The sequence below is a fragment of the Gordionus sp. m RMFG-2023 genome, chromosome 4, assembly GCF_954871325.1.
Source record: "Gordionus sp. m RMFG-2023 chromosome 4, tfGorSpeb1-WG-v2, whole genome shotgun sequence".
Taxonomy (NCBI): Eukaryota; Metazoa; Nematomorpha; class Gordioida; order Chordodea; family Parachordodidae; genus Gordionus; species Gordionus sp. m RMFG-2023.
Genome location: NC_088778.1, coordinates 7712866 through 7734591, shown reverse-complemented (window position 1 = coordinate 7734591; position 21726 = coordinate 7712866). Strand labels below are relative to the sequence as shown.

The window sequence follows — 21726 nt, the reverse complement described above, 5'->3', positions numbered from 1 at the left end:
CGTATTATGTTTCAATATTTCTGATAGGAATTAGGCATTCTTCACATACTTATTACACTGTTAGAAATAAATTTAACTGTTTGTTGAATTTCTCTAATCCTTAGTTTTAATTTATTTTTTACCATACCACATTTATAAACCCATTTATATAGACCAAAAAATTATTATAAACAATTTTTCATTTTTTTAATAAAAAAAATTTTGAAATATGAAATATTATTCATATTGATAAAAAAATTTATAAATATATTTTTAAAAAAATTCAATATAATTGTCCGAATGTTTTGTTATGTTCTGATTTTAAAAAAAAATTTTTAATTTTATTTTATAGTCGATAAACATGTGTCTAATATCACAACCTTAATTTGACTTCGACACAAAACTTTCGATGTTTGTAAGTATATTTGTATTTTTTCCCTCGCATATCAATTATGATACACTTAAAATTGCATAAATGACAAAATATTCCCCCATATCTGTCTATAAAATATTCATCCTATTTGTTGCATCAACTTCCTGTCCATAAAAAAAGGCCAAGAAGCCCCTCGGAAAGAAAATAAAATTAGAGATTTTTAAAATTCAGATATTATTGACATATCTATGGCTTAGGTCTAACCGTCAAAATTTGAAAAGATAAAGAAAACGGTCATATTACTTCGTCATAACTTAACATAGTAATTATTATACACATATTGTCCTGCCATTTTACGATCCCAATACTTTGTAAGTCAACTCCCACGCAATACTCTCAACTGTAATTCAAATCATTAAATCTGCATGTTCCCTTCGCTTCACGTCTGGTATATATACTATGAGCAGTATCGAGGATGTGTATCCAAGATACAAGATAATTTTGTGTCTATATTTTGTATCTATATTATTTTTTAAACTTTAAGATCTTATCTTATATCCAAAATAAAGATTATTTAAAAAAATCTGTATCTTAATCAACTTTGCATTCAAAAAGATATAAGTATTTTAAAAAAAATTGTATCTTTGATTTAAATAGTATTAAAATTTAAAATGATATTCATATGTTTTAAATTTAAAAGGAAAACTTAATACGAGTTTAGATATTTTAAGATAGGATATTGATATATGATGTTGGTCTTCCTCTTCATATAGGAATTTGGTACTCAACTACCATTTATTAAAATAACCAATCTAGCATCACCTCATATATAAAATTATGAACCAAATTATTGATGATAAATTATAGAATCGGAAAGTGAAAACAATGATGGCACATAAGGAGAATACAATAATAAATTGAGCATATTAAATAGAAAATTTTTTGAAGTCACCCAACATGAACATACCAATAACAATATGAGAATTAATGCAGAGTATAAAGAATACCTTTAATTTATAAGTGGCTTTACAGATTCATCTAATTTTGTTGCATTTAAATATATATTTTATAATTTTATTAAAATCATTCTTATAATAATTTCATATTCATTTTTGGATAAATTTATGTTTATTTTTTAAATAAATGTTATATTGATGATTAATGATGAAATGAAAATGATATATTAAAAATCTTTTAGAATTGAAAAGAACAAGTAAAAGACAATTGATAAAATATATTAAAAATAAAAACTAATAGTAAAAAAATCTCTAATCCAAAATATTTTTTCTTTCATTGATAGAGACGTCATCTAGAATCATATAAAAATTACATGAATCATCATAAAGTATTACACAAATAGTAAAAAACAAGAAGAAATGTAAAAAATGCAAAAACAATAACTCAAAAAACCTTAATTTTTAAAATAAAGAAAAAACAATATCTCGGGAAAATTTAATAATCTATTAAGTTGCTATCTATAATTGAACAAAGAATTTGCAAAGATGATAAATTTAAAAAAATTTCTTTTTAGTAGACATAAAAAGGTGGGGTACGCTGTGGTCTCATTCACATCCCCAACAAATCAGAATTTGTACAACTAAATTCTGATCCGAATAATCACAATTTCAAAATCACTACCCTAGCGGAACTAACGTACTTAGGTTCCGCTCGAATTCTTCACAACAGCCTACTCTTGATATCCTCCTTAAGATTTAATTTTGGCCAGGTATCCTCACATAAATCATTTTTCCTACTCAAAAATTCTTTAACATTCCATGCATTCTTTATGCTTTACGCCCAACTCTTGTTTTTAAATTATACCTCTTCGCATTTAATATCTTGAACCAGAAACACAAAATTGCATGTATAAAATGATGGTTAGGTTTTAAAATAAATCCCTTGCCCCTTCCACCTATTCATCTAAAAATTTTGACTAACCCATCCGCCCAAATTTTTAACATTATTTAATTTGTTGGTTTAGCTCTTTATTAATCTTTTTGGTATATTTTTCGATCGTATAAGACAAATCCTCAGAGACAACTTTTGCCATTTGCTGAGCCAGTGAGCCTTAAGATGCGCCTAAATATCTTCCATACTTGAAACACCTAGACTTTTCAAATTCGACGGACAACAGCCTCGTGGAATCACCGGAATTCTATGAAGAGGGACCAATTTCTAGTTTGAAACTATTCCTTCATCAATCTTTTGAATCAATCCAACCCAATTTTAAAATACTTTGATAATATGCTTTATTCTTCAAAGATTTGGAATCCCACATCCGCAAGGTCTCTTGTGACATAAAATATTATATATCATTGGATGAATTAACCTAATAAAATTACTATTAGATTGTATAAATATGATATTTATTGGATTATATATATAAAATAAAATAGATTGTATAAATTTTTTTATGAATTCTTATATATAATATGATTTTTAAATATAAATCGGCTCAGGAGTCGGCTTAAATGACTCATTAAGCCGCTCGAGTTTAACCCGTTTTTTGAAATCCGGCTCGAGTTCAGAGTCGAAAAAACTCTACTATTTAACAAATACACATATATATATAAATAGATGTGTACAAGGCAAATATATAAAAAATAATATATAATAGGATTAATTTTATTCGATAGTATATTGGAACACTCACACCAGACAATTTTTATTTTTCATCAAAAATAAGATATAAAATAATTTTATCCATATTAGTACATATACAATAAGTCACGATTTGTATTTAAATAATTATCGAGACTTAATGATCAAAAACTTGAATCGGTTTCCCATAGCGTTAGGTCCGACCAAAACTTCGAAGTTTTTCATCAATTTTTCCTTTTCCAGTTCTGTATCTGGATCCTTGTTAAGATCTAGTTTATTCAACAACATTTGAAGTCTAAGCGCTGCCCCGTTCTCCAGTAAAAACTGTCTTTGATCAATTGGCCCTATGATTTCCAACCTATCATTCTTTTCCCCGTTTGTGTTCGCCGTAAATTGATCGTTTATAGTTTTTGAGCGATTTACATCGGTGTAATCACCATATTTTAAATTTGACTTATCGAGAGTTTCCCCGTCAAAGTTTTTTCCCCGGTTTTTATTGCGTTTCCAATTTTGTTTGCCCAGTTTTTCGTTGTAGGAACGTAGAATTCGTAAGCAAAACTCGAAATCAACATCGGCCGTTAGATCACACTCTCCGGGGTTAGAAAGCGGATCTTGGATTTCGTGATTTTTAAAAGCCTAACCAATAAAAATGATATTAAATTTTTTTTTATAGTCTCTTAAATAAATGCAATCAAATGATAAAGCGTATTATCTTTCTCAAATATTTTAACTTAGAATGATTTCTATTCGTAAATATATAGAACACTCTTCTAAAAGTTTAATGTCAACTTAGGGATAGAAAAAAACGAAAAAAATTAAACAAAAAAAACAGCTTTTTGAACAACAAAAAACAACAAAAAAACAACAGAAAAAATTGAAAAAAACAATTTTAAAAAATACTAAAAAGACAATGCCACCAACATCGAGGGAACGATGGAAATCTTTTTAAACCTAAACTTATTTTTATATTATAAAAAAAACTTTATTAAAATATTATTTTTCGATAAATGCAAAATTATTATAAAACATTTCGGTAAGGGTTGGGTGAGAATGTTTAAATAACAATGTAAATTATTTTTAAAAGTAGAATTTTATTAATTTTTTTAAATTGTAATATGCTGTGATACAAATCTCATCATGTATACGACAACCTTTTATTGCTAGAAAAAAAAGGAAATAATTTATCAATGCAAATAGTGCTCATAACACATTTCTTCTTCAAGTAGCAGCACACTGGATCATAATATAAACTGTATAAGAATGATAAATTCTCGAGCAGAAAGTTGATATTATACAACATTATGAGCCTGCATCAACTCACTACCATTTTGTTCACAACATACACCAATTTATATTTCAATGAGAAAATGTTCATGAAAGCTTGATTGTCTATTATTTGTATTGTTAAATTTATTTCATTTTAAAATTTTATTTAAATGATTGTGAAAATAAAAAATTTAGCATTAAATATAATATTATATTAATAAAAGAAATTTTAAATAACTAAAAAACAATTTGTATTTTTCCCGAAAAAAAGGTTTTTCATCCCTAGGCTATCTTAATACTTAAAATCTGTTCATATAGTCCATTTCAATTAGTGAACATCGCAAAATCCGAAAGCTGAATTTACACACTTTTTTGCCTTCTTATTTGCTTAATTAATTAGTATAATTTAAAACTTGACTCTTATTTCCTTTTCAGAATTATAAATTGATTTTTAGATAGCTTTATTTATTAATCTATTGTTGCAATACATATATTACGGCAATAAACATTATATATAATCCATAAATAAAACGGGTGTGAGTAATTATAAAATCGAGGGCCCTCCTCCTAGTAGTGGTAAGTCGTCGATTTTTCCAAAATAAAACAGCTTAGCCAATTTTTTATCCTAGAAAAATACGTTATAACCGTTAATTTAAGGTTTAATATAGAGGTTTAAGTCATATTTTTTAAGATAGTTTGGCTAAGCAATATTAGAATTGGCCAAAGTCAGGGGTTTAAAAGGACTTTCAGTGATAATTCCCTTTTAGTTTTACGAGGTGGGGAAAATACCCTTTTCTTGCTTTCTTTCTTATTTTATTATAATTAACATTAATTTAAACCCTGAAGGTATCGCTTTTGTCCCCTAAATGTCCATAATCACAAATCAGGGCAAATCCTCCATTTTCAGACAATCTGTCACACATTATTTTAAGGATGGAGCCAATTTCTGGACTGATTTCAACATGGTCTCTAGTTTCATTTTCCTTAAAGAATAATTTTTTTAAAAATAAATATAAAAATTTTAAAAAAAATATAATATATAATAATTTTTAAATAGATTAAGACTTTTATCATTTGAAATATTTAATTTTTGTATTAAATGTATTCGATATCTATCCTAGGCAAAGTCATACCTCGTTAAATCTAATACTAAGTCAGAGTTTAAAAGTAGCGCACATTCATTCTAGAACCCAATCTATTATCGAAGGAAAACCTGAAACTTGATGAATACAATTCCTTGGAAGTCAAATATCCCTTATTTAAAACTTTGTGCCTCCCCCCCCCTTTAATTTGTTAAAAACCCATAAATCAAGGAAAATAGAAAAATATTTAAATTAACTAAATTTTCACTAATTGTATTTTCCTCATCAGATTGAATCAGGGTTGCCAGGTCCCATCATCAGCGTGAGACTCCCGCAATTTTTTAGTTGGCACGGAGATACCTCCCTCCCGCAAAATTCCCGCAATTTTAAAATTTCTCCTCATTAAATTTTTAGCATTTTAACGTTTTTAATTAAACACTATTAGATTATTTATATATTTTTTAAATAAATTTTAAATTAAAAAAACATGTCTAGTCTGTCAATTTTCTTCTTCCTAATATGTTTTACTCAATAATAAAACAATATCATTCATTTATATTTTATAATTTTAATAATATTCATTTAAACACTTAAATAACGAATATCATACTTATTTCTAAGATAATTATTTTATTTATTATAGTTCACTTTGTGCAATTCATTATTATAATAATATCCAGTATTTAGAACAGCGTTGAAAATTTCAGAATTATGAGAAACAGTCATTAATTATTCCTATTTCACAAATATCAAGCTCTACAAACTACTAGTACCACAGATCAGGCGTGTATCTAGAAATTTTCAACGGGGGGAGGGGGTAAAATAAACAATTTATTAATACATTCCAAAGAAAAAAATCGGCAGTCATATTAAATCTAATAATGTATCCGCTTCAGATAAAATATCCGTTTCAATTGATTCTGATATTTTCCCAAGTGCATTAAAATAGGCTCTTCTAGATCTAAAAAAATGCTGTAGCAGCTTGATGTCGAAGACTCCATCTTATCGTGCAGGATTTTTATATTTTCTTTTTTCCTGTAGCACAAGAAATCTCAGTAATAATTATATTTAGATTCTGCCTATTTGGATATCTAAATATTTCATAAATTCTAGAAATTTTTTTATTTGATAAAAAAAAATTATGAAGGAGATATTTATACTAAAACAATTTTACAGTTGTTAAAAATAAGGATAATTATTTATTTTTTTGTCTCATTAGATCAAATTATTTTCTTTTATAAATAAATAAAGTAACTCCACTACAAAGAAGCAGAAATTAAATCTAAGTATAAAAATTACCTATTTTGGAAAATATTATAAAAAGTTACACAATTTGTTAATATTAATAAAGTAATTGGAATTAATAGGGGGAAACTAGGCCATTTCACAAACCTGGTTCAAATGGTATATATCAGCCCTATTTGATATTTAATTATGGCATAGGTTTGAGAGTAATTAATTACATATGTAGTTGATTAGAAAATTACAATTTTTTTGGAATTTGTATCTATAATTAATTTTATTTTTTGGCTAAAAATAATGAATTAGTAACTAAACTATAACACAATCAATTTTTGCAATCATTCATTCAGATTCTTAAATCAGACATTGTATATTAAACACATTCTATTATTATATGTATAATTTTAAATACCTTTATAAATGATGATAGGTAAGATGCCTTGGAACTTAAAACATATGTTAAATCAGTTTGTTCTGGATTTAATCCTATTAAAACTTGTCTCCATCCATCTTTTGTTTTCTAATTTATTTATTGATAAGTAAAATTTAATTAATTTTTAATTTAATTTAATCAATATATAAAAAAAAATTTGACAGTTTAATATAAGATATTTTTATAAGTAAAATAATAAATTTATGATTCCAATTCAAATTTTTACTTGTAATTTATAAAAAGGAAGTGCATCAAAAAATTCATTCGCAATAAAACAATATGGACCAATATCAATTGGTAAATTTTCTAATTTTTCATACCAATTTATAGAGTTCTTGTTATTTATATCTATTAAATTTTGTTGCTGTATCTTTTTGAGCTTAGGACTTATTTCAATCATATTGTATCTAAATTTATCTGTTGTTGATGGAAATTTTCGAAATGTCTGTATTATATTTTGTGTAGAAATATTAGCATGTAGAGTTTATTTACTCGTTGTAAATCCCTCATTAATGTGCCATGGCCTGGTCCTAACTCTACTAGGTTGAAGGGTTGATTATTGTATTTTGATAACCATTCATTTAATATATAAACCCCAATTATCTACTAAAAATATTAGATATATTATAATAATCTATTGACCATACCTCACCAAATATTTGACTTATTTCAGGTGATGTTACAAAGTCTTCTTTTTGACCAATGGCAGTTTTTTTCATGTAATAGCCATCTAATGGATTGGTTAAAACATATTTGATGTATTGAGCTAGAGATATTGGACCTTTTAATTTAATTATGTCATATACACTATATATTTTTTTTAAGTTATAAGTCATATGGAAATTTATGAATGTATGTTCTAAAATCTAGGAGTTATAAATTTAAACTAAATGTTGACCTATAAATTAAACAATATGATATTAAATAATAATAAAACTATGCTAAATTTGATCTACTTTTCGTAAGTAATATTATAATAAGATATATTTCCAATAAAAATATTAGGGCCATTGCTTTTATATGTTACTATTTATCAAAAAAAGTAAGATAAGAAATGAAATAATTTAATTATTGAAATTAGAGACCTTCATTAGCTATGATTTCTTCATCAGGCCTAGCTCAGGTAAACAGTAAAAATAATTTGCAGGCCTAGTCTATCTTTAATATATAAAATTTAAACACAAGCCTATCATAAGACTTAAGTGTTTTGCCCAAGCTCATATCCAAAATTTTAATTTATTGTTTTGAGTGATAATAAACAATATCTAAGTGTATTTAAGCAGTTTGTTTGCAATATTACAATTTATTATTATTAGAAGATAAAAAATACAATATATTACACAGTGGCGTCGCGCTAGGGGGGGCGCAGGGGCTCGAGCCCCCTGAAAAATTTAAATAGCCCCGTGAAGCAAAAAAAATTTTTTTTAATGGAATCTTAACCCCTTGAACTAAAAATAAATTTTTTGATTGCCCCCCTGAAAGATTTCTTTTTTAATTCTATTAAGTAAAATAGATTTAATTTTATTATTTAAAAATTTATAAGACTATCTAAATATTTATAAAATGAATATTATTTTAAATATTAGATTAAATTAATACATATAAATTATATTTTCACTATAACAGCTAGCAATCAAATTTTGTGCTAAAAATAGAATATCAATATCACTTACTAAATATTAATTTAGCATTAACAGTTGAAGCTTAATTGACTATTATTATTTATTATTTTATAACCCTAATTAAATAAATATAATCATTTATTAATTGAAAAATAAAAAATATATTGAAATTAGCAGAGTTCAAAATGACTAATCAACTGTATATTTCTTTTTAAAATTTATTATCATACCTATTCCTAAAAACATTTTCAAGGTCCAAATAAGTATAATAAAAAGTAAGTAAGTAGACATATAGTTTATAATCCTCTATTATATTCAGTTGTTTATAAAATATTTGTTAAAATGCCACTTTTTTAGACGTATTTGACAGTTATAATATATTACAGCTAATATTATAATGATTTTAACTAATAAATGCTTTTGATAATAAATATAGTAACAATTTGCTTTCAACTATTTACCGCCATTTATTTATTTATAAATATTTTTAAAAATTTAACATTTTATTATTCATTTTAAAATAGATGTAATAAATTTGATATCTTTTCTTTTTATTTTTACGTTAAGAAATCTATTTTTTCTTTTTCAAAAAACAGTTTTGAGTTAAATCTTTAATACAAGTATATTTTTGATATTTTTACAAACTACAATTATTTTAAGATATAATATACTAACTAGAGGTGATGCGACCAGCGTCTACATGACAGAATTTTCACAGGATGCAAACCCCCTTCAAAAACCTTTGCCTACCCCCCTAAAAAATTTACCACCTGCCAAATATCAATATTTTGTAAATATAAAGGATTTATTTTGTAAATATAAAGGATTTATTTTGTAAATTATTTTGTAAATATAAAGGATTTATTTTGTAAATACAAAGGATTTATTTATTTTGTAAATATAAAGGATTTATTTTGTAAATATAAAGGATTTATTTTGTAAATATAAAGGATTTATTTTGTAATTATAAAGGATTTATTTTGTAAATATAAAGGATTTATTTTGTAAATATAAAGGATTTATTTTGTAAATATAAAGGATTTATTTTGTAAATATAAAGGATTTATTTTGTAAATATAAAGGATTTATTTTTTAGATAAATTCAATTAAAACGTCGATTATTTACAACGAATTCATTATTATAGCATTATGAGCTTGCTAAAATATCTAAACCTTTTAAATTACATTTAAAAGGATAGTAGAATTTGCAAAACAATGTATATGATTGTTTGCAATATATAGATTTGGTCGATGAATTGTATTATAATAGTTATTTATTTCCTATTTCATCTCAAATTTAATAGATAACCCCCAAAGAAATTTATCCTACCCCCATTAAAGCCGCCTACCCCCTACTCTCCTCAAAAAAGTAGGATGCAAACTGTTCCTACCCCTCCCGCTCATGTAGACGCTGGATGCGACAGTATATAAAATCATAATTGTTTCATCATATCATTCTCGTCCTTATTTTATAGTTCCAAAATGTTTTATTTCTAATATGGCATCCTTGGCATGTGTAAATAACTCAAGGCTTCAATATATTTGCACAATTATTTCTTCAAAAGATTTTTAGTGTTTTTATTTTATCAATTTATCCAACATAATAAATTCTGATACTAGCTTACATCGTGAGTGTCATGGTCATTACTGCAAATTAACCAGCATCTATTATTTGTTTGGGTATGTAATTTAAGATTATTACTACAGCTGCTGAGAGCATATGATTGCATATTTTAGATATGCAATAATGGTCAACTGTGTAGTCGTTTATATATCATTAAAAATAAAAGATAATCTTTTAGAAATTTAATATCTCATAATAATTGTCTTGATTACTTATCTAGCTTCCATCATATCATCTAAGAGGAAGCTCTAACTACTATATAGTTTTATGATTTGGATTGGTCGTTTATATTCTCTTCTTCAAAAATTATTAATTTGGTAAGGCCTATAAATTTTTTCTTATTAGTCCATTCTATAAATCATTGTCTAAAATGGTAACAATTAGTTTCATGACCTTTTGTCAATATAAGTTGCAAAGAATTATATAGCCTTATGTGGTTTTTTTAAAAAACCATTATCAATTTAGGCATATGTATGAATTAATTAACCTTTTTTATCACTTGTAATTCTTTAGACGCATATTTTTTTTATAAATGGCAATAATACTTACAATAGACCTTCTGATTACAAAGATCGTGATTGTCAATTGAATACGAACCATGCTATGAACATCGAAGTAATTTATGATGACGACGACTCAAACACATACCTTAAAGAATATAATCTGCAGAATTTGGAAGTGTACAATCTGGGGGTCAAGGACACCACATATGACGCGTACAACGTGACAGTGAACATCAACAACATACCCACGTTGATGCAAGTTGACACCGGTACCAGGGACAGTATACTTCCGAAGCTGACAGCTAAGACTGTAGACATAACCGCGATACGTAAGACGGATATTAAACTCACTGGTATACCTCGAATCAACCTACTCCTACAAACCCAAAAGGGTCAGACAAGAGAAAGTTCACTTGAAGCCCGATGCTGTGCCTAAGATCATACCTTCAAGGAGAATTCCGTGCGCCAAGATTGATGCAACGACTCAGAAATTGGATTTCTGCCTGAAGCACGACAAAATAAACCTCACTCTAAAGGAATCTAGATATCCTATGCCATGCACAAGTAATCAATCCTGTTTGGAAATTAGCTAGGGATTGTCTTTACTCTACCAAGCCATCGTACGGTTTGAAAAGAAGACTGCACCATGAACATGGGTGCCTATTTGCCTGGTGATCATGAATGTTAATAACGTTACCACTCAACTTATCCAAGGAAATCATAAGCTAAATTTCTTTGAAGGGTGGAATGTTGAATATGTTGATCAATGTTATTTTATTATTTATTTTGGCAATTGATTTATTTCTTTATTATATCAATTTGTATTTATATTTAATCGGTCAAAATTTTATATTAACATTTTTTTTATACATCAATTTGTATTAGTTATTTTTTTTATATTGTTTAAAAAAGGATGAGAAATTGTTTTTGTTGAAAGACAGATAAAAAAATGTAATTTATCTTTTTTGTAAAATAAAAATGTAATTTATCATATAATAAAATTTAAATTATGACAAAAATAAAATATATAAATCATGATATTATTCTTAATGGAAAACACTATTAAATTCCAACAGTATCTTTACAGAATACAAAATTAGATATGATATCGAATCGGATAGGATCGACCTCTAAAAAGTGGTATACACCCCTAAATAATATATATGCGAAATGTTTTAATTTGATAATCAACCATCTTCTATAAAATATTTTAATAACAATTATCTAAGAGGGACTTATGTTTAGATATTATTATGTTAATAATTATAAAATTAAAATGTATAATATACTTTAATATGCTTAACAAAGTTTGTAGAGGAGTCTGTTCAACCTTTAATAACTTTTTTACTTGTGCAATTTTGACATTCGGCTTGTACCTTGTCCTTTTCCACATGAATTACCTTATAACATCTTTAATTTTAAGATTCGGATTTAATTCAGAAGAACCTATTACCATTATTTCATCTTCACTACTATAAATGTTAAACATTCTACAAATTGAAAAATATTACATATAAAATATAACCTTTACTTATTTAGTTTTGGTGTTGTTATTTACAATCTATCTATCTTTGTGATCTGTAAGATTTCCAACTAATTAAGGTTATCAATATATTAAATATAGCAAGAAAAAATAAAGAAAATAATACATGATTTCACGAAGAAAATAATATTACATTGTGTGATATGTAAATGTTTTAAACATGAATATTAAATTGAATCTGTATCTGTGTCTTTTTAAAGAAAATGAATTAGATACAAGATTCTTTTCAAAATAAAGGATCTTAGATACAGTAGTATTATTAAAAATGTCAATAAGATACTAAATACAAGATACTAAAGGATCTTGTATCTTAGATACAAGTATTCGCGGTACTGCCCAACTCTGATTATATTGAATGAAATTGAAGAAGAATAAATATTCACAATATAATTATTAAAAATTAGAATGATAAATGATAAAATAACCTGGCCGATTTGGACATTGGAAAAATACTGATAAATTAACCTGGCTGGTTAGACGTAATTATAAAAATTATGATGGGGCTCTGGTCTATCAAACATAGTCACCATAGAATTTGAATATGAGGATGAGTAGTTCTATAAATTATCAACCATAGTCCCCACACTCTATTTAGAAGATAATTCGAATCGATGTTGTACATAAAGATATTCGGGGGTAGTTGCCCATAAGATTCAAGTTACATCAATGAGGTCCATAGAACAGGGACAGGTTCTGATCATTACTCAGTCAATGATGATAAGGAGGAGTAGTGGGACCAAGAAGAAAATGGTGGAGGGGGGTTACAGCGACTTCATAGTAGTTTAAGCGATAACGGATTGTTCAAGGACTATTCAACATTTAACGACTTATTGACTGTCCATCTGAATACGCTTAGTGTTAATGGTTGGTAGAGAATTGGTTATGATGACCGCGATGTCGTTCAAGTTATAACGAAATTCTCGAGGACCGTTCAAAGTTTAACGCCATTGGAAGCATCCTAGGTTTGCGACTGCGCAAGGATGTTGAAATAGATAAAGGAGTTTGCTACCGAAAACAGGAATTGACAGGCAAGAATAATAAATCCAGATCATATGGTGTTGGAGATGAAGAAAGTTTGAGATTGATTGCCGGGTATTATTAAATGGGATGAGGATGTTTATGTTTGTATTATTATTATATTGTTATAGGATATAGATGATATCAATATAATTTGTATAAATGGTTTATTTGATCGCGATAAAGAATTACATGAAGTCCAAGTTATATATATAATTAACCAATACAATAACATTTCAATTGATTTATCAAGTTGCAAAATTACAGACCTATGTATGATATTTTATGTGATAATTCATAAAGTATGGTGTTCAATTTAAAAACTTCCCAGAATTATAAATAGTTGTTTATTTTAGTGTTCTGCAACATATATTCTGGTTTAGGCCTAGTATTTTAAAAAAATGAATATAAAAAACTCTCATACGGCAAGATTAAATTTTATATTGATTATATAATCATTTTTTTTTAAAATAAGGAAATTAATTTTAAAAAAGCATATTCACACATGTTACATCTATTTGTTCATATTGAAGAACTTTCATCAAAATAAAGGTAAATTTCTGATTCACACTCATATAGGCATATTTCTAATTTGTCCATCAATAAGAGGGAAATTTTTGATTCATCCATCATCAAATTAAGGAAAATGCAAATATTTATTAGATTGTGGGAATGGATCCTTCATTAAGGGTTTTTAATAATGGAAAGCACAAAGCACTCCTTGGTATAGAGTATTGAGTAAGTTTGCATTTTCTTATGATATGGATCCATTCTTCAATATATTGCAAGAAAATATATTTTGATAATTTAAACTTTGATACTGTGAAAATCTAAATCCCACATCTCTGATGAAATGGCTAGGTGATATTTCTTAATTTGATGATTTCCTTATATTGTAATTTATCTAGATCTGAAGCATATTGATATTGAGTCCAATGTGAAATTCTTTTTTAACATAAATACCAATAACTTTAATGTCTTCTGATCAGGCATCTTGCATTATAAAATCATCGCCATTAAAAATAAAATATATAATCTAGCACATTTACATTTATATTAAATCACGTGATAGAAATTAATATTGGCTTAATATTGGTATAATGATTATCATTGGATAAATATTTTTTAAAAGAATACTATTGGCTGAATTTGATTGGCATTTTTCGTGGATTATATATATATATTTTATTAAAACTATTAGAAATTAATTAAAATTAATTGTGTTTTTTTAAATTTCAAACCCTAATTATAACTGTTTCTTATCCTGCTGCGCATATAGAGTATATTATAGCGGATAAAATTGGAACAAAATACAATCTAAATTTATGTTAGTCCACAAAAGTTACTATGGCAACACAACATAATAAAATGAATATTGAAGTAAATAAGAAATAAAAATAGTGAATAACATGGCAAGTGACAATGCGTGTCAAACCATTTACTAAACAATGGCCAAATTTTGTCAAATTTGCTGAGCAACTAAAGATTGTCAAAATGTAATCGGACTCATCTACTATATTACCCCCCCCCCAGTATGGAATCACCATGTGTTGGTCTCACTAGATTCAAAACCAGGTCTATCGGATTTGTGATCAACGCAAACTGACTAGACCACAGACTGTATATAAAAACATCAATTTTTCCCATATATATTAATAAATAAGTGACGTAAATATTTTATGAAAAAATTATTAAAACACAATACGTTTGACATTCAGGGTCATAAGCCAAATTAATATAACTAAAATCGCATTAAATATATTCTCCAATAATGTTTTAACAGCAATAAATTCCTTGTAAAACATTTTATATTGCCTCTTGCCAATAGTTTCTCAGAATAAATGAAAATAGAAAATGGGCATAATTAAGGGAGAGGACAAAAATTCCGGAATTAATAAATCAAGCCAATATGAGATGGAAAGGCTAAATAAGGGTCCATTGCCAAGAAAAATTAAATAAGAACAAAAAACGCTAAGGAATCGATAGAGATGTATCGTGGTGGCCCTCTCTTAAATAAATGTAACAGAAGTCTGAACCAAAGAAAAAAAATACCAGTGCAAGGAGTCAAATCAAGGCCTAAAAGAAAGAGGATCGAATTTTACCTAAAAAAATAACTTAATTATAAAATTTATATCAGAGACCTGCAGAGGTACCTGCACGGCCCAGCATGGCTCGGGTGTTTTGTTTTTTCAGGAAACCCGGATTTTTTAATATATTACATTTGATTTTAATTTTTATAGCTAATAATGGCGATTAAAAATATTCGGTTTTAAAATATATGGCCCGGCCCTATATATCATTTTCCAATCCAGATTGGTATATAATTGCAAATTTATATTTGATTTTTCAATTGAAATATATTATGCATAATTAAGGTATAAAAAATATACATTTTATATGGACCACAATTTAATGATATCACGCATAGTAACCCCGATTCACCTCGTAAATAATATATGACCTGGCCCATCCCAATTATAAAAAAAAAATGTTGATTTTCCCTCTGTAGGTTAGCTTTTCGGATTCAGTATTTACAGACCTCTAACCTTTACCTACTAAAATTGGCGAAATTGGATTATAATTTATCTTCCTTTTTTCCCCAATTTCCCATATGTTGTAAGAATTTTAAGAAAATGTATTCACCCGTGTACAGGGTTGCCAGATAAAAATTATTCTATTGTAATAGATTTTCAGAAACCTATTTTTTAAAATAGGCCGGCCGAGTTAAAAAGGAAACTAATTTATAGGCTAAAATCCATGTCGGATTTATTTTTCAAATAGTCATAAAAATATAAGGGGATTTTTCTTATTAAAAAAAGTTTTTTTTATGTTTGTTTTATCATTTTGATACAAATTTGTTAATATGGTATAAATATTCATTAATTATATAAATCCCGTCCTTTTTAGTGGTAATCAGATAAAACGTAATAAATTTAAGAGGAAGGGTTCCAATAGAAAAATGGTAATCACTTTTTTTGAATTTTAAATCTCTAAAGACATAATACATGATATAAAAATCTTCATTGAAAAAAATTTAAAAGGTGTGGGGAGAGGGTTTTGTGGAAGATTTTGTTGTATATTTCGGAAATCTCAAAAATATGGTAGAATTGTGTGAGTTGTAGACTTCGCTTAAATAAAATTGTGGTAACCTGCTAGTCAATGTGGTGGACCTGGCAATTCTGTGCATGTATCAGGACCCTTCCAGCAATGTAAAAATAGCTTTTATTAGCCCTAAATTAGTGTAATTTAGCTATAAGAATAACTAAAATTTCCCATTCCGATAATATATCCCTGCTTAGTTTAATTCAAAATATTAATTAAAATGGCCTTAATTGACTCGATGTTTTACCTATCCAGAATACAGGGATGTTATTATGCTAAGAAGAATTAAAAATTTACGGTCCGCAATTTAAGTTGCGATTATCGTGATATTTCTAACTAGCTGTTTTCTTGTTCCCTACCAGCCATTCCTAGAAATATAAAACGAATAGTAAAAGCTTAAATATCGCTGGAGATTGGTATGATTTATGGCTAAAAAATGTAGCAGGCCATAAGTATAATATGATAAAATTAGTACTGTGATAAAAGTACTATAGATAATATTATCATGGAAACTTTTATTTAGATAAATGATTAAGCTCCTCTACAAAGGAGGGGATAGGTGTTTGACAAAATATGATCAAAGAAGTTGAAGAAGGTAGAGAATTTTGAAGATGATATCGTCATTAGAATAAAAGGTGATAGAGAAGTAAATGTAACTTGAAGGGTAAATGTTAATTTTAATTTCCCTAATTTTCTGATTTATTTGTATTTCCTTCTTTTAAAATTTTGGTTCAGATAGGGAAGTATGTAGGTGATAATAACTTCGTTGACTTGGGATTGCGGGACAGGGCGACATAAATCAAAATTATCAAAATTGTTGTTATATCGTAATATACAGAAGAGGGTCGAAGCGAACCGCTAAATAATAATAAACAGTTAAAATTTTCTTAACCATAATCGAACTCTTATAATAAAATCTCAAGGGAAGGGAGTATCTATTTATTCATAGCAGTTTTTTTAAAATTCATAATTAATTATTTTAAAATAATAAGCGTAATTTTAAATTTTTTTTTAAAAACGATATAAATGTAATGTTCCGAAATATTTTTGTCCGGTCCAGCTAACAAATCGAAAGACCTCAAATACAATAAATATATAGAATTTCACTTTTTTTTATACATCTCTCATAATGAAGTGAAATCTAGGTTACATGAAGGGTTTTAAATCTTGAGCAACGACGCAAATTCAACATTAGATTCTAAAATATAAAAAATTTAGATTAAATGCATTATGAGGAGACTTTATATGTTTCGTTTCCCTAATATATATATTTCCTATTAGGCCTGTGCAAGCGCGGGAGAAGGCGGAAGAGAGGATCTGGGCCGCCAAAATTTGAACATTTTAAGGGAAGCTAAATTTTAATTTTTGTGCATTTAAAGTTAATTATAATATTTTAAAAGTTTAAATAATAAATATTACATAAATTATGAACCTTAACATAATTAGGTCATTTTATTTAAAATTATTTATATTTTGCTATAATATATTGCATAAATATTACTCAATACAATTCATTTTCTAAGCTTCATCACGAATGCCATTTTAAAATGACGAATCTGGTGCGTTATTTTATGAATTTTTAAGAGGCTAAGAAAATTGGGAGCTTTTAAAGGGGCGCCAAAATTAATTCATCCATGGGCTTCCAGCTCTGTGTCCTTTACAATTTATAAAGTATATAATTGTAACAATTATAATTTAATTATCTTGTATTAAATTCTTAGATTGAAAATGAAACTTTATTATTTCGATTTAATGTTATCAAAAATAAATTTTCTCCAGCGAAAATAAAAATAACGGAATAAAAATTGTAAAATATATTAATAAATATAAATAATATAATGTCAATATTTTAAATTATTTATAAAATTAAATGTTCCTATTTTAAAAATATGTAGTATATCAAAAAGTTATTTCGTGACAAATCGCTAAATGTCATTAATTTTTTTAAAAAAAATAACTTTATATATTGTATTATATTATTTTTTTATTCATCCTATTTTTTTTTACCTGCTATACTTCGAATAAGTCGTAAATATTGCAATTTGTTTATATTTTTCAAAAAAAAAATATAAGAAAAAAGCTAGTAAGTTACCTTTAAAATATTTTGAAATGACTTTTAACTGTATATTTCATATTTATAATTTAATCTGAGGTGGAGTGGAGATAAGTTTACACTAGTTACCACCAAAAAAGTGGTCTTTTAAATGATTCTAAGATAATGTAGATGGCACTTATTGTTTATAGATGCCACTTTGTTTAAAAGGTTAGGTATAATAACAATAAATAATTTATTCCCACACGTAAAAATATCTTTCTTTTTTTTAAAGAGAGCTATTAAAATCATTAAAATAAATTAAATGTTTATTTTTAAAAAAATATTTGTATGTTTTTCTTTACTTTCCCTCTCTATAATATTATATTTTATATATAAAGGTAATGCTCAGGCATGGAAATGACTTTTTAAATACATTATATAATTTTAAAAAGATTAATTAATTAAAATATATTAATAATATAAATATCCTATAATGAATAAAGTCAAAAAATATTTGTGTTATTTGTTTTAAAATGACTTTTAATTGAATATTAAATATTAAAATTATTTTTGAATAAATATTATTTCATTTGACAATTTATACAAAAATTATCAAAATCTCATAAATCAATACTTCACATTTTTTTATAATTATTATTATATAGTTATTAATAAATATAAAAATTTGATATCGTATTTATACCTTTCCAACTATATTTTAAATAAAATTTGATATGAATTCGCGGATTTTATAATTACATAAAAAGGTAATAATGATTTGTGTATTCTTAAATTCGTGGCCAGTTTAAAAGAAATTTCAAAAAAGTAATTTTTATTTTTAAAATAAATCTTTACGAAATAGGCTTTAAGATTGACTTAGAAAATGGAAATAAGAGTGGTTATTGTATATAATATAATATCGGCAATTTTTCATTTTATAGAATCGATTAGGATAAAAAATTTTCGATGTAAGAAAAATATATATAACCTAATATATGTTATATGTACATATAATCTATGATTACCTTATAATCTAATTCCATTCAAAATTTTTTAGGAAAAAAAAATGTAATCTGATTTTGCCTCTTGCTATTATTTTCCATAATAAGTTATAAAACGATTTTTTTACCAGATTTAAATAAATGGGCGTAGGCTAGTAAAATTTTTACGTATCCTCTCACCGGATTTTCATTGATTCATAATGAGTTTACGATATCACCCATAGATAGTGTTGTTAAAACCCCCGATTCGGGTCGATTTTAAAAAGCGGCCCGATTAAAATTATAACAAAAATAACATTATGTAAGACTAGATATTTTGCTTATAGCTGACAGAAATGCTTGGACATTTTGCCAATGCTTAGCTAAAATCTTAATCGGGCCGTTTTGAAAAATCGACTCAAATAGGGTTTCTTAGCAATACTACACGAAAACAATCATTTAAACGGCTAACCTTTTAAAAATTTATTGTTTCTTAGCCAATTTGGTTGGGTTCCAGCGGGATTTGCAGGTTTTTGATTTAAATCTAAATAATTGACAATAATATCTATGCATTAAATGGTGACAACTTATCACTGGAGAAAATTTGACGCTATTTCTGGTTGGATTGAAATCATTATGTGTTACTGAAAATATAAGAGCGAAATGAATAATTAATATGAATCAGTAATTCCTAAAATCTAATTCAATATAACATTAACATAAAATCTGTTATGTTCCAAACAAGAAATAACAAGTATTTTTTTATCCAATCACAGTACATCACGACAAACTACTATATAACATAAATATAAATTTATTACCATAAAAAAAATCTTCCCTTTTTCTCTCATCAGATTTTATACTTTAAATACTCTAAATCATATATAATAGGCAATATTTTATTTTATTATAAAATTTTATCATGGTTATTCCACTCATCCTTCTTTCGACATTCACTTGTTAAATGCCAAATAAATTACCTTTATTATTAGTTTTTTTTATAAGACAACTATGTTGATATGTTTATACACAAAGAAAGAAAGAAAGAAAGAAAGAAAGAAAGAAAGAAAGAAAGAAAGAAAGAAAGAAAGAAAGAAAGAAAGAAAGAAAGAAAGAAAGAAAGAAAGAAAGAAAGAAAGAAAGAAAGAAAGAAAGAAAGAAAGAAAGAAAGAAAGAAAGAAAGAAAGAAAGAAAGAAAGAAAGAAAGAAAGAAAGAAAGAAAGAAAGAAAGAAAGAAAGAAAGAAAGAAAGAAAGAAAGAAAGAAAGAAAGAAAGAAAGAAAGAAAGAAAGAAAGAAAGAAAGAAAGAAAGAAAGATATAGAAAGAAAGAAAATATAGAAAGAAAGAAAATATAGAAAGAAAGAAAATATAGAAAGAAAGAAAGATATAGAAAGAAAGAAAATATAGAAAGAAAGAAAGATATAGAAAGAAAGAAAATATAGAAAGAAAGAAAATATAGAAAGAAAGAAAATATAGAAAGAAAGAAAATATAGAAAGAAAGAAAATATAGAAAGAAAGAAAATATAGAAAGAAAGAAAATATAGAAAGAAAGAAAATATAGAAAGAAAGAAAATATAGAAAGAAAGAAAATATAGAAAGAAAGAAAATATAGAAAGAAAGAAAATATAGAAAGAAAGAAAATATAGAAAGAAAGAAAATATAGAAAGAAAGAAAATATAGAAAGAAAGAAAATATAGAAAGAAAGAAAATATAGAAAGAAAGAAAATATAGAAAGAAAGAAAATATAGAAAGAAAGAAAATATAGAAAGAAAGAAAATATAGAAAGAAAGAAAATATAGAAAGAAAGAAAATATAGAAAGAAAGAAAATATAGAAAGAAAGAAAATATAGAAAGAAAGAAAATATAGAAAGAAAGAAAATATAGAAAGAAAGAAAATATAGAAAGAAAGAAAATATAGAAAGAAAGAAAATATAGAAAGAAAGAAAATATAGAAAGAAAGAAAATATAGAAAGAAAGAAAATATAGAAAGAAAGAAAATATAGAAAGAAAGAAAATATAGAAAGAAAGAAAATATAGAAAGAAAGAAAATATAGAAAGAAAGAAAATATAGAAAGAAAGAAAATATAGAAAGAAAGAAAATATAGAAAGAAAGAAAATATAGAAAGAAAGAAAATATAGAAAGAAAGAAAATATAGAAAGAAAGAAAATATAGAAAGAAAGAAAATATAGAAAGAAAGAAAATATAGAAAGAAAGAAAATATAGAAAGAAAGAAAATATAGAAAGAAAGAAAAAAGAAAGAAAATACAGAAAGAAAGAAATTATAGAAAGAAAGAAAGAATAGAAAGAAAATATAGAAAGAAAG

At 25.9% G+C, this 21726-nt stretch overlaps 2 protein-coding genes across 5 annotated transcripts in view; one reads left to right on the top strand and one right to left on the bottom strand.

Annotated features, from left to right (window-relative positions):
- Positions 1-3015: 3015 nt before the first annotated feature.
- On the bottom strand, positions 3016-7806 carry LOC135928143 (protein arginine methyltransferase NDUFAF7, mitochondrial-like). Of its 3 annotated transcripts, none has more exons than XM_065464507.1 (6): positions 7624-7806; positions 7469-7579; positions 7203-7421; positions 6956-7063; positions 5059-5202; positions 3016-3589 (listed from the first exon to the last, which is right to left on the bottom strand). In XM_065464507.1, exons 1-6 carry the CDS (start codon positions 7693-7695, stop codon positions 3101-3103), a joined length of 1143 nt encoding a protein of 380 aa, XP_065320579.1. In that variant the 5' UTR covers positions 7696-7806; the 3' UTR covers positions 3016-3100. The 3 variants fall into 3 exon arrangements, with proteins under 3 accessions (XP_065320579.1, XP_065320580.1, XP_065320581.1); XM_065464508.1 differs by having other exon boundaries at positions 7469-7582; positions 7624-7761; XM_065464509.1 differs by having other exon boundaries at positions 7469-7582; positions 7629-7692.
- Positions 7807-19137: 11331 nt separating this feature from the next.
- The window catches only part of LOC135928995 (uncharacterized), a 33967-nt gene continuing 31378 nt past the window's right edge, over positions 19138-21726 (top strand). The window contains exon 1 of one of the 2 annotated variants that reach the window (XM_065465478.1): positions 19138-19247. The gene's annotated coding sequence lies outside the window, so the exon portion shown is untranslated. The remainder of the gene's footprint in view (positions 19248-21726) is intronic. The other variant, XM_065465480.1, reaches the window with a different exon arrangement.

What these genes read in the sequence shown, in the direction of transcription:
- LOC135928143 (XM_065464507.1), bottom strand. Translation starts at nt 7,695, where the DNA reads ATGAAAAAAACTGCCATTGGTCAAAAAGAAGACTTTGTAACATCACCT. An exon ending in TAATGAGGGATTTACAACGA is followed by an intron (nt 7,422 to 7,468) that starts GTAAATAAACTC and finishes AATATAATACAG; the next exon opens with ACATTTCGAAAATTTCCATC. An exon ending in ACAAAAGCGATACCTTCAGG is followed by an intron (nt 3,590 to 5,058) that starts GTTTAAATTAAT and finishes TTTATTGGTTAG; the next exon opens with GCTTTTAAAAATCACGAAAT.